Below are 15,798 nucleotides of genomic sequence, written 5' to 3' on the forward strand. Positions count from 1 at the left end.
GAAGGTCACACCACCTTTCCTCCACTTCCTCATCAGCAAAATAAGAGTTCAGCATTACATTCTTCACGTCTCTTCCAATTTCTAGTGAACTCTTGCTTCAGTCTCCAGGTCAAACACATCATATAAGAAATATTTACTGAATGTCACCTATGTGGTAGGCAGTGTGCCGGGGACTAGGGATCAAACAGTGAAAAGACATACCCACCTTTTTCCAGCTGTAATTTACAGTTTTGCAAAGTGTCCCTACAGTAGTGATTTGAGAGGCCCTACGGTTCAGGAGGTGATTGGGAAGTTAACATTGCTAGAGTAGGTAGCCTATTTCTATTTCTATTTTAAAATATATTATTTAAATAAATTTTCATGTTAAAACAGAACAGTTTGGGAGCTGGCAGGTCATCCTGTGAGTGTGCAACAGTCAGTGGCTCTCAGCAGGACTGCATCACCAGGAGGTTTATTTCTTAAATGTGGATATGGTTTTGTGAACTCTATAATGGTTTGAACCCTCTATGGCTTTAAATTATTTATATTTCTAGACAAGTTTTACTTAATTCAATGCTTCCCATCCTTCCTCATATCAAAGCATAAACATAGAAAATGATTATTTTTGTATACACCAGGTTGAAAGTTTCAGTTCCTCTCACCGCTATAAACTCTTCATAGCTCGTTATGTACCATGGCATGTTGATGGGAGGCCCTGATTTAGTTATTTTATATTGCAACAGAGTGTTGATTATAGAAAGGAGCACAGGGAACTCTGTTATTAAAATCCTGTGTCAATGAGAATGAAAGCAGAAACATTACTGTAGATTTACTACAAGAAGGTATTCCTTTGATCTGAAGAGAAGATTCATTTGATAAAGATTTTTTATGTGGAATATCAAACTATCACTAGTGTTTTAAAAATCAGTATTAAAACCAGAAATCCTAATGATTTGGAACATTGGATATGGCTTTTTCTAGAAAGTAAAAATATTCACGAGCTCCCTATATTTTGAATGGCTAAAAATCATTTGCAAGTAACAATTTGAAACATCTTTTATTTAGAAACAAATGTGGAAATTATAAACATGAACAGTTTTACTTTATTAACTATAAAAGATAGGAGGTCCCAAAATATGTCACAAATGCTGTTTTGGTCTTATTTGATATATACCTAAATTTCAATCTATATTAAATATGTAATACTAAAATAACATGTTTAAATTTAGTATTATGCTTTTATTTCATAGTTGTGTATAAATTGCAATGATCTATATATAATTAAACTCTATAAAATCAGCTTTATAACACTTTCATAATTATTACACCTAAAATAAATTTTTTCTTAAAATTTTTTTTCATTATGCCACCAAGAAATGACAAAATTATATACATATATAATGTGAAAATGGTAGGATATATATATAAATGCAACTACATAGCTAGCAAGTAATTCATTACATTGTTTTTTTACCTACTGGCTGTGAGCTTCCTGAAGCCCATTCATCCTTTCATCTTGAGAATCCAGTGTGGTATCTGAGTAGGCTGCAGTCAAGAATTTGTGTAGGAATTATTTGAGAGTTACTTAAGAGAAGTTTTGTGTCTGTATGTTTGGTTGTTTATATAATTATTTCCATAGCTGTATTGATTATATGATAAAATATTCATTACATTGCTTATATGTTACAAAATGCAATATCAAAATGTACTTAGTACTAAGATATACTAAGTAATATCTATTAATATTTACCAAGTATTTACGTACAAAATGTAATGTACTACAATGTTGTAGTTTGTCCTGTGACTAGAGATCCCCATGAGAGAAATTCATTTGACCTCTATAATATAGGCTCTAACTTTATCCCTATCTGTGGCTATGATGCTTACTTTTTTTGCTTAGCCAAAAGGCCAAGAAGTAATGCTATGTTTCTCTCTCAGTGTTCACTTAGTTTTCTCCAGAGGAAGTATTTATTTTGAATTGCCTTTAAATAGACCAGATTTAAAAATTATCCTGCAAAATTCTACCAGCTTGCTTTAGACACCCAAATATTATTGAGGTACTCAAATTTGGTATACAATAATTTTAAATTGAGGGCTATGATAGAGGTTTGTAATCCCTTTCCAAAGACTTCTTTAAAACTTGTCTAGACACATAATTATTTGAAACACAACAGGTGTACTTCTGTCAGGAACGTAACTTTCTCCTCCACACCACAGAGATTCTAATGTAGAGAATTTTTAATCAAATGATTTTTTTCCTTTGAGGTTTATTTTCACTTAGAAATTTCGAGGGAATTATTAGGGATATCAGAAGACATGGATTTACTTTCTATCCTATTGATAGCAAGGCACTACGTTTCTGGGGTTACTTTTTAAATTTTGCTGTGAAAAAATAAAGAGTCTGAAAAAGTGACTTCTGATATGTGCAAGCTTTTAATCAGTTCTTTCTCCTTACTGTATAATTCATTTGGTCTTTCTCAGAATCTCAGAATTAGAGATGATCTTAAGAATTATTTAGATCAGGCCAGGTGCAGTGGCTCACGCCTGTAATCCCAGCACTTTGGGAGGCCAAGGCTGGCAGATCACTTGAGGTCAGGAGTTTGAGACCAGCCTGGCCAACATGGTGAAACCCCATCTGTACTAAAAATACAAAAGTTAGCCAGGTGGTGGCAGATGCCTGTAGTCCCAGCTACTCGGGAGGCTGAGGCAGGAGAATCGCTTGAACCCAGGAGGCAGAGTTTGCAGTGAGCAGAGATCGTGCCACTGCACTCCGGCCTGGGTGACAGAGCAAGACTCTTTCTCAAAAAACAACAAAAAAAAATCTGGATCACATTTCTCATCATCAACTTTCTTATAAGTAAGGGGGGGATTACATTAATGAGCTAAGGCCACTTGCTGTAAATCCTATGGGAGTTTATGAGTAAAATATGCAAGGTAATATAATGATAGCATAATATGTATATTTATACCCATATGCTTTTGTTTATATCATTGTATTTGTTCCTCATAAGAATAGTGAAATGTAGGCAGCTCAGGTGATAATAACCTAATTTTACTAATTACTATATTTACAATGTGGTAATAAAGGTTATACATGATAAAAGCAGCCCTGGAAGTACGTCTCTGAATTTCAGGTATGTTGTACTACACATGGCAATCTGGATTGTTCAAGATCAATTCTATTTGTGATTTGATTTCTTGTGGCTTTGGCCTTGGTCCATTTTGTTTTCTAATTTGGTTGTGTTAGGAATCCTGTGGCTATAAAGGTTTTCAACCTGTGAAATGCTTTGATTTACTTTCACCTCCCTAAACTCCACATGCCTTGTATTTTAACAGGTATGTAAACATTTGTAAATATTGGAATGGGGGGATGTTTTATCATACGTAAGTCTTTAGAGCTATATTGAATGTTCTCATTCCTTCATTAATTCAGCACATAGTTACTGAGTGTCTACTTTTGCTGAAACTGCTCTGGACCCTGCGATTATAGCAATAGACAAACGAGACAGAAGTCTCTGCCCTCAGAAAATTTACAATCTGCTGAAAGTGAAGTTGAAGTGAGTTTCATTTGAATAAGAATAAAGCAAAAGTGTCATGGTGAAAAAGTTTGACATGTGGATTATCCAGAAGTGTGAGAGCCAAAATGAAAATAATAGTAGTAAGTTATGAATATTACACTCTGCTCTACATTGTGTGCATGATCTCATTTCATTCTCACAACAACACTGTAAGGTATCTATCATTATTATTTTCATATTATAGATAAGGAAACTGAGGCTCAGAGGGACAAAATGGCTCATATTTAAGTCTAGCCTGATTGAAGTTTACACGCTTAATCCACTCCCTCTCTTTTGGTAGACAGAGCTTAAAAATAATGAAAAGAGGAATTTATTCAACCAATATTTATTTTGTCCCTGTCTTCAAAGCACTGTTCTTCAGGCATTGTAGGGAATAGATCAGTGATTAAGAAATGATTCCCATATTTCAGAAGGAATGCAGAAGTAAGAAGCATCAAAATTGGTTGAATCAATTTTTTCAGTAGAAAAGAATATTTTCTACCATGGGATAGGCACTATGCTACGTAAGGAATGATCTCTATCCTTGGGGGAAGTGTTAATCACTTCACTGAGGGAGACATCAATGCAGAGCAGATAATTTTCAGGGAGATACAAAACCAGAATACAGGTGGCCAGTTATTGGGTAGACAGTGTTGCAAAGATTCAAGTAAGAGAAGCTAATTTCCCAGAGCAATAGGAATATAAATACTGCACCTCAAGAGTTATTTATCCCTTAGTGTAATGTTAATCATTACAGATATATTAATTCCCGGCAAATGTTCTTCGGAATTTCTTTCTCCTGCTGTTCTATTCAGCAGGCTAGATGAATTTCTTTGGCTAGTTTCCTAGGTAAAGTTTAAAAAAGACACAAGTCCTTGGACAAGAGCCAAAGTGCACATTGCCCATAAAAAATGCCCAGTTTCCTTTGGAGCAATGTGACCCAGGAGCTTTCCCTTGTGTACCACTTTTTAATTCTTGGCTAAGCACACATTAGCCAAGCCAAGAGTGAAGGTCAAATGATTTTTGTATGGTGATTTTCATTGTCTCAATACTAAAAGCTGTGGTGAAAAGAGCAATACAAAGTCAGGAGCAGTATTTCTTGGAGCAGAATGTTAGAACACGCCCATGTGTGTCCTTCTCAGTACCTGCTTTGCCATCTTCCCTTGTATCCCATTTATCTGATATTCATGAGAGTGAGCTTTTCCCCAAATGTGAATTTTCCTTATCAATGAAACTTACTATCTATTTAACTCTTGTCTTAGAAATAGTTAAAACTGCTAGTTTCTACTTCCCCCACTTCTTGTAATAGAATATATTGGATATCTCAGCATCTTTTTTTCAGACAGGTGGGTGCCATCAGAGGCAGTAATTGTCCCGGGCTAGAGGACTGTGGAGCCTTCAAGAATGATAGAGATTTAGGCCAATTTGCTCTTACACTAAGGGGCCCAGGACTGCTAGATTCTGCGGCTTTAATGTCAGGTTTTCTGGACTTTTTGATCTCCTTTCTCCTTGCTGATTCACTTTTTTTTGTGCTTATGTCAGTTGAAAATCATTATGTTCCTACTTTCTTCACTTCATTCTCCTTCTGTCTCTCATCTGTTGATTTTAATATAAATGAGCTGTTAAATTAGCTGTCATTTTACTTAGGAGAATTTGTGGAGGTTTGTCCTATGTGCTTTCATATATAAGAATGTATCTGTTAATTCCCCAAGATTACACCTAATATGAAGTTTTTGCTGAAATAAATGTGTATGTGCATAATTTTACATATTTTATTCCATTTTAATGGTTACAGGTATTTGTGTTTCTATTTCATGTTCACTCAGATTTAGTAATCTATGTTTTCTGGCTGGGTACAGTGGCTCATGCCTGTAATCCCAGCACTTTGGAAGGCGTGGAGGGCAGATCACCTGAGGTCAGGAGTTCAAGACCAGCTTCTTCAACAAGGTGAAACACCGTCACTACTAAAAATAAAAAATTAGCTGGGCATGGTGGTGGGTGCCTGTAATCCCAGTACTAGGGAGGCTGAGGCAGGGGCAGCAGGAGAATCACTTGAACCCGGGAGTGGAGGTTGCAGTGAGCCGAGATCGCGCCATTGCACTTCAGCCTAGGTGACAAGAATGAGACTCCATCTCAAAAAAAAAAAAAAAAAGGTTTGTGATCTATATTTTCTATAAGAATTATTTCACTTACCTTTCCAAATTTTTAACATTAAGTTAATAATATTCTCATTTAAGATATTTGATTTATACTCGTTTTCTCTGTATATTATTTTTGATGTTTTTAGGGTCTTCCTTATCAAACTTGCCATAGATTTCCTCATGTTATGACTCTTTTCAACCTGGGTTTGATTTGTAGATTATTTCTTTTCTGTTGTTGTTTTTATAATAATGTATGGTTTTGTCTACATTGTTTCCTTTTGCATTCTTTGTATTTATCCTGCTCTTCTTCTATATAAGATTTTAGTTTGTATGTTATTTACTTATTAATTTGCTGTCTTTTTTCTTAGTAATGTATGTATGTATGTGTTTAAGGCTGTAATTCTTTTTAATACAAAATCTACATTTGGCAAGTTTTATTACACAAAGTTTTCATACTCTTGAGTCTTAGCTACATCGAATTTATATTATGTTTTCTTGGTAGCCCAGGGATCATTTAGAATATTTTTTTTTAGTTTCCAAACATTCAGACAGGGAATATTTCGAACTTTTGTGTTACATGTATGTTGCAGGAGTGGAGAAGGAGGCAATTTCAGATTTTTATTGATTGTGGTCAGATAATGTTTCCTAAATGGTATTAATCCTTTTAGATGTTTTGAGACCTATTTTGTGGTCTAGCAGGGTCATGTCTTTTTAAATGTTGTATGCATGGTTTCATTGAAACGTATTTTTATTTAATTTCTAGGTGTAGGAATCCATACATTTTCATGATGTTACTAATACAAATTATGTGGTTCAAGTATTTAATATCCTTAATTTTTTTGTCTACTTGATCTATTTATTACTGATTGAGACATGTAAAATGTCTCTCTGTCATAGTTAATTTATCAACTTTTCCTAGTAATTATGCAATATTGTATTTTATGTATTTTGAGACTCTGCCGTTGAGTATCTAGAGACTGTTATCCTTTTCTGGTGAATGACTTATTTAATTATTATGTAGTGATCACCCCCCCCCAACAGTGGTTTTGCTTTAAAGCCCATTTTGTCCAATATTACGTCAGTTTTCTTTTATTACCATTTGCCTGGTACATTCTTATTCACCTGTTTATTTTCAACCTTTCTGTGTTAATACTTTAGGAATCTTTTGTAAGTAAGATATAGTAGGACATATTCTAATTGAGAATTTTTGTCTTTTAACTAGTAAGTTTAATCCATTTATTCATTCATTCGTTGCTAGCATTATTTATTTTGATGCTCAAATTGTCCATGGTTTGGCTGGTGGGGGCTCCTTCAAGCAGACTTCTGTGTCCCTTTGATATATCCTCACTCTTTGAGCACTTCCTTGTTTTAAGAGCAATTTAGTCCAGTATCATCTTGTGTTTCCCTGCTCCAGGCCTGGAATCAACCAGTTTCCCAATAAAACCTGATTCCTTTTTAGTGTAGAATAGTATTTAGAGATGCTACGTAAGCTCACTGCTATTGGAGTGTTGCTTCTCCCAGGACTTCAGCCAACAGAGATGGCAAGTCTGCATGTGTGTGTGTGTGTGTGTGTGTGTGTGTTTTACATCTACCTTTATTTTACACCAATTCCTCTAATTCGACTCCAGTATCATAGGGATCATTCAAGTTTTTTCCTTTCCATATTTCTAACTCTTTTTTCTAGCGGTAAGAAATCTGGTTCTTGTTATAAATGAGCAATATAGTAATTATTTGATCAGTCTGTTATGTAACCAATTTCTTGTAAATGTGCTGCTCTGTCCCCTGTGTGGATGCCCTCCTGATCATTTTATGGCTTTAACACTCCTTGTGGACCTGTCAGCTGCCTAATGTGTGAATATCCTGCTTACCCCTGTATTCCTTTACTATGTCTGATTACACTTTCAGGCAACAACCTTTCTGATCCTACCAGTGTTCTCAGGATGCTGAACATCCCCCAGTGTGCATGCATGCCTTCCTATCCTCCTTGGGCTTCAACACTTTGTGCCAGACCATGACTGTAAATGGACGTCCTCCTTTCCCTGCCCAGGCTCTGGCTCCTCACAGCAGGGCCACTTCCTTCACTGTCCTCACCCCTATTAGACTCATGACACTCCTTGTTGATGAACCTCATTATGTGAGCTCCTTTCTCACTTGTTCCTGCTCCAATACCCAGTGCCATACAGCCCTGTATACATTATTCCTCTTCACCCTGCTTAGGGGCTGCAACTCCCATGCGGTTGCCCATCACATGCAGCTGCCCCCACATTTGGACACCTCACTCACCATCCCTGGGCTCTGACTCCACTGTCTTCCTATCCTGACACCCTCTTCATACTATTTGAACTCCAACACTCCACTCTTGCTCTGTTCTGTTAATACTCGATGGCTTTAGGAGTGAATTAGCAAAGAAGGGAAAAGGTTCTATCATTTTGGGAGCTTATATTAGATAAATATGGGGTCTTTTCACTTAGCATTTATATCTCTTAACATCTCTGATTAGTCTTAATGTCTCTGAATTCTTTTTACTCAACATTTTCAGGGTTTTTTTTAAATGACTTCTTGCTGTATTCTGGGACATTTCCTGAAAATTGTATTGAAGTTAATTATTCTCCCTTCACTTGAGTCTATTCTGACTTGTCCTTTTGAGATTTGTTATATTTTAACGATTATGTTTTATTTCTAGAAGTAATATTTGTTTCTTTTAAAAGTCTACCTTTTTGTAGGCTTTTTTTCTTTGGGTTTTTAATTTCATCTGTTGTCTATTTATTGATTTATAATAATTTATTATATTAGTTCTTCTTTTGAAGTATGTTTTAGATTGTTCACTTATTATTAGTTCCTGGGGTACTAAGCTTTCTGTTTGCTCATGGTTTATCTTGAATGTTTTGTAATTTTTTATTGTAAAATTATTTGCTACTGGGGCTACTTGTTTTACAGAAATCCCATTCACTCTCGATAGTGAGAGTATCTTTCAGACTGCCTTAAGTAAAACATTCAACAACTTTATTGAAGTGTAATTGACACACACAATATTTGTGTGTCTATATAAATGCATTTATAGTATAAAATTTCATTAAGTTTTGATATATGTATACACTCACGAAACCATTACCATAATTAAATTAATGAACTTATCTACCACCTTCAAAAGTTTTCTTACTCCCCATTGTAATCTCACTCTTCTCTGTTCTTTCTTTCCCTGAGCAATCACTGACCTCCTTCTGCCAAACTGTTTTCCATTGTACATTCCCACCATCCATGTCTGAGTTCCGGTTGCTGAACATTCTTCTTAATACTTGTCATGGTCTTCCCCCCCCCCCCACCGTCTTGCTCTATAGCCCAGGCTGGAGTGCGGTGGCGCAATCTCAGCTCACTGCAACCTCCACCTCCTAGGTTCAAGCGATTTCCCTACCTCAGCCTCCCGAGGTGGGATTACCAGTGTGCGCCACCATGCCTGGCTAATTTTTGTATTTTTAGTAGAAAGGGAGTTTCACCATGTTGGTCAGGCTGGTCCCGAACTCCTGGGCTCAAGTGCTCCACTCACCTCGGCTTCCCAAAGTGCTGTGATTACAGGCCTGAGACACTGCGCCTAGCCATTAACATTTGCCATGGTCTGTGAAAAAAAATTTAGATATTCAAATAGGTCTGTAGTGTTTCTCACAAGCCTCCCAATAGTATCATTGAACTGGAAACAATTTTGTATGTATAATTATTAATAAAAGTATTATGTATAATTCCAGAATCCCCATGTGAAGAAATCCTTTCTGGAATTATCTGTAATACTTTTTTATTTTAAAACTCCCAACCCATTTGTACTTCAGGCTTGACAGATTTTTCTTGGGAGATTTGGAAATACACTTTCTTATCTTCCTGGGGTAGTTTTTCTGTTCCCCTTTCATTGAGCAAGGCCACTTCTGAGAGCTTTGCTTCCTATCCTTATATAGTGATTAACATTGCAAACTCCTAGCCAAAAAAAGCCACATACTAATTTAGTTCCAATACTTATTGTATCGGTTTTCAGGTTTCTCTTAGTTTTTCACTGCTTGGGATTTTCTAGACTTATTTATAAGCTTGGTCATGAAGCAGCAACTTAAAAATAGGTATAATGCATTTTTCTCTGTGTTTGAAGCAGAAGAAGGTCCATGTTCTGGTTACAATATTATTGAAATCAAAACTCTCTGGTTAGCTTTGTTGTATGATTAATATGTATAATCCTGGCATTCAGAATTACAATGCTCAGAACATTTCCTATAGAAACTTTGGCCTCGTGGTGCCTGGATATGGCAGTTAGAATAATGCAAGTGTATCATAGACTAGATAGACTAACATATTGACCTAAGAAGTGAAAATGGGGAACTAGATACTGAATTCCAGACAATGGAACTACAAGGAAAATTTGTGTTCATAGTGTCAGTGCACACCCATGTTTATGTATATTTGTATGTGTAGACATATATAATTGAACATTAGAAATAACATGTATCATAAGTTTTAAAAATTTATATTGGTATTTACCCTTTTGGTGGTTTAGCAACAGAAATCCTGTAGGACAGAAGGCTGTCATTTTCTTGACTTTCTCAAAGCAATGTGGGAAGTATGCTTGGCCCTTTTCTCCTCTCTTTTTGATATTTTTAATGGGATTAAATATATAATGCTAAATTGCCTCCCAAAATTGTTTGTGTTTCAGGAACGAATGACCATTTGGGGAGAATATTTAACTCAGTGTTTCACAGAATGTAATGCACACATCACTGAGTGATACTTTGGGTGGTCATAGGCAACATTTATTTATACTTACGTATTCATTTTAACCCTTGCAACTAACATATGAATGTAGTAATTTCGTAAAGATTATTGTTTAGGAAGATACCAAGTATAAAAATAGGTAAAATAAAAATTATTACTAAAATAGAATATGGCAGAAATCATGACAGTAATACATGAATCTTTGAAGACTAGGAAACACTGTTTTTATGGAAAAGATTTATTTTTTTAATAACAAATTCACCAATTTCAGGTATTTATTACCTAGATGAGGTAACATTTCTAGGGAGAGAGAGCTTGCAAAGCTGGCTTCAAATTATACCATGTAGACAGCTGTATGCTGCTTGAGAGACCCAGCAGAACTTTGTAGCAAGTTAGATGTAGCCATAGGAAGAGCTGGGTGTGAAGTGAATAGACTGTTCCTTTCTTTCTCTTCATCGATAATAAGGAATTAGAAGATAATTCATTCTTTTTTGATGAATTCGCAGCATGCATGGTAATTTCAGTGTGTGATGACTACTTTGTCTTCTAACTGATGGGGAAGCACCCTTTTCCATAGCCCTGGGAGAACACGTCATTGAAGTTTGGGTCATCATAAATCCGCTTTGTAATATTATCAGTTTCCGCAAATTTCAAAAAGGTGACCATGTATGCTGCTTTCATTCTTTGTATTTTCAGGATTCGCCCAAAATGAGGACTTCCCTGCAGGCAGTGGCACTCTGGGGACAGAAGGCCCCTCCCCACAGCATCACTGCCATCATGATCACTGATGACCAGCGAACAATTGTGACTGGAAGTCAAGAGGGTCAGCTCTGTCTGTGGAATCTCTCACGTGAACTAAAGGTTAGTGAAAGCTACTGATACTGAGACAGACACCACTCACAAAATAGGCACAACTTGCATTTTCTGTCTGCAATGACAGTGGAAGATTTGCATGATTGTTAAAAAGATGCTTATTAAAGTAATAAATTGATTTTACTTCTGAATTTTGAGAAAGTAAAGTATTATATGATTGATCAAGATCATGTTTGAAAATTATATTATGAATATTGCTAATCTTAGCTACCAGCTAAGTGTTATCATCCTTTAAGCTATACTGAGTTTTACTATTTTATATCCTGAATTATATGTTTAAGTAACTGAACTACAGGCATGTAAGTATAATTCTAAAAATTATGGCTCATTAACCTAAACAAAGGGCACCCTTGGAAACCACGATTAACTAAATGAGTAATATCTTAATTATCTGGGTGTTTCTACTGGTTTGGCCTGCTTGCTATTCTTTTAGTCTCTGCCTGCCTGTGATTTTTACAGATCACATCAAAATGCTCTAAATCCAATTTACTATTGTCGTCCTTCTATTTCAGAACCTGACCTCACCTAGGATTTGGCCCATTGATTAGCAATTAATTGTCCCTGTCTCAAGTCATAAACATTTAACATATCGGAATAGACATTTGCTTAACTCTAGCAGTCTCTAGACCCAATTTGAACATTTAAACTAATGATGTAGTTAAAGTATACTGCCCTCATTAAGAAGCCTTTTAAAGATCAAAGACTATTTTTACCCTTTAAAGTTTGTCACTTTAAAACCTAAATTAACAATTAATTGTAATTCTATTTTATAGTATAATTAATTAACATCTCCCATCACTGAACAGTTCTACTACAGGACTGCCAAGAACTGCATAGCAGACCAGCTCAGCTCAATGTTAATGAACGTTCTTGAAGGAAGGATGGGTATTATTGCAATGGTTGTGCTTTAAAAATAGTGGCCGCCTTTGAAAATTAAAACATTAATTTTCTATTATAGTTTAAACTCCGACTTCTAAGTGACTAAAATGTCTTACTTATTTTCAGTGTTTAAGTGTATTATTTTCTGGGTGGAATATTTGTGTAATAATATGTAGGTTACTATAAGCTTAAGAAATCTGGAGTTCTAGCATCTTCATATTTATGAAGGCATTGCTAATATTTACTCAACATTTGTTTAGCATACATTTGTTGTTTGCATGCTGTAAATTGTGTGGTATGGTGGGTACTCATTCGTAAGTTCAAATGTGAATGATAAGACCTGTTGCTGACTGCGCAGGAAGTTACGATGCAGTACAGAAAAAAATGGGCTACTGTGGCACAGTTATGATATAAGGTACTATAAGTAGGGAATGGTCTGCACTCCATATTCAGTGGAGAAGTTATGCCATGCATCTCTTAGGAGCAAGTCCTCTGCTTGGATTCAGAGTAGTGGTGCTTACAGGGGGCAGTTTTCCTCCCAAGAGACATCTGTTACTATCTACACACATTTTGGTTGTAACTATTGAAGGACGAGAGATACTGGTGGCATGTAGTGGGTGGAGCCGGAGATACTACAAATGTCATATAGTGCACATGGCAATTCCTCACAATAAATAATTTTTCCATTCCAAATGCCAAGAGTGCTGATACAGAGAAATCCAGGGATAGAGATATGGGCTGGGAATAGGAATTAGATTGGTGAGAGTGGAAGAAGCAAAGTTATTCTACATTAAGGAGACTGCCTGTGCTTAGAGGAAAGGGAGGAGCTGTCTGTTGCCTTAACCTAGGTGTGAAAAAGGATCAAAGAGAGGTAAGTCCAGAGGGGAAGACGGGGACCTCGACCTGGAGAAGTTTAGATGACAAGTGAAGAAATTTATATTGAATTCTCGAGAGCTATTGAGGAGATTTAAGTTGGGGATGGGATCAGCTTTGTGTTTTTGAAATTCACTGTGAGGACATTGTGCGAAAGTTAATTACACAAAGAAGTTATTGCTTAGTATGAATGTGAGATACTCCATGTAAAGATTTTCCTGAACGTTTTCTATGGCTAACCATAGAGCCAGATTGAATAAACAGCATCTCTTATTTTCCCAGGAATCTTGCCCCCACATTGCAACTGATCAACTATTAGTAGGAAAAACTCCAGACTGAAAAAAATCAAGGGCATTTTTCAGTTCTCAACAAATCCTCTTGTTATCCATAAGGTGGTCAAGTGAGTAGTTTAATGGGTTAATGCTTAGTGGTTTAATTTTATTTTTGTTTAAAAAATGTGTATATAAAGGAATGATTTGGGTAAGGATAGAAAAAAAGGAGTCCTTGAGGACACAAGAGACTGTAAAAAAGGACATAACTATATGGGTGACTGAGTCACTGTAGGGCAGCATCTCAGGGAGAGGATGGTAGGAAGAAGAGAAGGAACTCGGGCATGGGAGGTTGTAAAGTGAACAGGGAGCCATTTATTTTCTCTTCATATTAAATTTGGAAAGTTCTTTCCCCCTCCAAAAGTACATAGGTAAGAGAATACATCAGGTTCTGTGGTCTTAAACACTCGCTTGCCACCATGCAAAATGGAAAGACAAACCAGGGACACTTATTTGCGCTGTCATTTGGGAAACTACACAGGTACTTTTTGTTCTAGGCACAAATCCTCCTCCAAGTCTCTCAGAGTCCAGTGCGGGAGACAGATTTGTAAATAGGAAGTTGTAAGGCACTGAGACACTTTCCATCTCTATGAATTTGACTATTCTACATACCTCCTGTACAGTGGAATCATACGGTATTAGTCTGTTTGTGATTGGCTATTTAGTATAATGTCTTCAAGGTTCATTCATGCTGGAGCATATGACAGTATTTCCTTTCTTTTGAAGTTTGAATAATAGTCCACTGTATGTGTATACCACATTTTCTTTATCTGTTCATCTACAGATACATACATGGGTTGCTTCCACCTTTTGGCTGTTGTGAATGATGCTGCTCTATACATGGGTGCACATGTAGCTGTATCCTTGCTTTCAACTATTGGGTACATACTGAGAAGTGGAATTCCTGATTCATATAGTAATTCTATTTTTGAAATTATTTTTAATTGACACATAATTGTACATACTTATGGGGTGGTAATTCTATTGTAAATTTTTTGAGGCACTCCTATGGTGGCTGCACACTTTGCATTCCCACCTGCAGTGCACAGAGCAACCAGTTTCCCTGTATCCTCACCAGTGCTAATTACTTTTTTTTTTTTTTGTAATAGTCATTCTAATGGGTGTGAAGTAGTATCTTGTTATGGTTTTGAATGGAAAGCCTTTCTGAGAGTGATGCTTGAGCTGAGTTCTAAAGAATGCACAGGAACTGAAGGTTAGTTTGCAGACATAGGGAATGACTAGTGTGTGTGAAAGACGTGAGCATTTTGCCTTAAGGGAACTGGCAAAAGTAGTTGAGTAGACCTGGAGCATACATAGTGAATTAGAGGTGACAGGCTCATCTGGAAAGGACAGGATGGGTCTAGCATGGAATCCCACAGGTTGAAGGGTTTATAAATTTTGTTTTGTTTTTTCACTAGATAGAGCTAACAGCACAAGATAAGTAAAAGCAGTGGTAATTTTGAGGGCTTTAGAGGATATTTTATGTGAGAAGATGGCATAATACTATTTAATTGTATCTGGGTTTTAGAAGATCACTTGCTAACAATGTGAAGGGCATATTGGAGAAAGGGGGAGATAACATCAGGGACAGGGACTATGGCTATCAGACTTCTACTGTAACTTATTCAAGAAAGGTTTTGAGGATAAACCAAATCAGTGGCAGTGAGGATGAAGAGGAGATGAAAACTGGAAAGACATTAAGAAGACAGAATGGACAGAACTGAGAAACTGATTGGATGTAGGGTAAGGGAGCAGGAACAGCCAAGGATCTTTCCCAGATTTGGGGTTTGGGAGCTGGGTGGGACTGGTAGAATGATGGTATTATTCATTTGCATATGGGATAAAAGGGATTGGAGAATAGGAATGGGGAGGGAAAAAGGTGGTGTAAATTCTGCATATCTCAGAGTGTCCAAGTATTCAATAGGGGATTGAAGATGTGCCTCAGTCTTTCCTTGACCATGTGCAGTGGGATGGCAGGGTGCAGGGGACCTAGAGAATAAGTGTCTCCCTCTCTTGGGCTTCTCACTGCATGCCTAGGTTATACATTCTGTCTTCGAGTCCAAAGTCTGACTCCCATATTCCTCTAGTTTCCCCCAAATTTTGTAAAGTCTACCAGTGAGGAGCTTCTCCAAATCCCATGCCAGCAAATTCCTTACTTGGGTTTTCTGGTATTGATTGCTGGTTTTCTTCACACCTTTAAACGTAGAGAAAGGTGAGGTGAGTATCCTCTCAGATAGACTCCCTTAGTATTGCTATGTTCTGCTCTTCCACCTGTCTAACACTCAGAAGGAAACAACAAAATGAAGAAGAGCAATGTGTGGAGAAAAAGAATGGAGATCTGAGTCAAGTGCCAGCCCTGATGTTTACCAACTCTGTGATACTGGGCAAAGGACTTACATTCTTTGAGCTTCAATTTCCTCA

General features: G+C 36.6%; 1 protein-coding gene across 5 annotated transcripts in view; it reads left to right on the forward strand.

The window, feature by feature from the left end:
* WDR72 (WD repeat domain 72) overlaps positions 1 to 15,798 on the forward strand; it is a 244,968-nt gene that overhangs the window by 20,646 nt on the left and 208,524 nt on the right. For all 5 annotated transcript variants that reach the window (XM_033190066.1, XM_033190064.1, XM_033190068.1 and 2 more), the window contains one exon: positions 11,120 to 11,284. In XM_033190066.1, the coding sequence (XP_033045957.1) occupies positions 11,132 to 11,284 (153 nt within the window). In that variant the 5' untranslated portion in view covers positions 11,120 to 11,131. The remainder of the gene's footprint in view (positions 1 to 11,119; positions 11,285 to 15,798) is intronic.

The sequence above is a fragment of the Trachypithecus francoisi genome, unplaced genomic scaffold (assembly GCF_009764315.1).
Source record: "Trachypithecus francoisi isolate TF-2019V2 unplaced genomic scaffold, Tfra_2.0 Lachesis_group3, whole genome shotgun sequence".
NCBI classification, from domain to species: Eukaryota; Metazoa; Chordata; class Mammalia; order Primates; family Cercopithecidae; genus Trachypithecus; species Trachypithecus francoisi.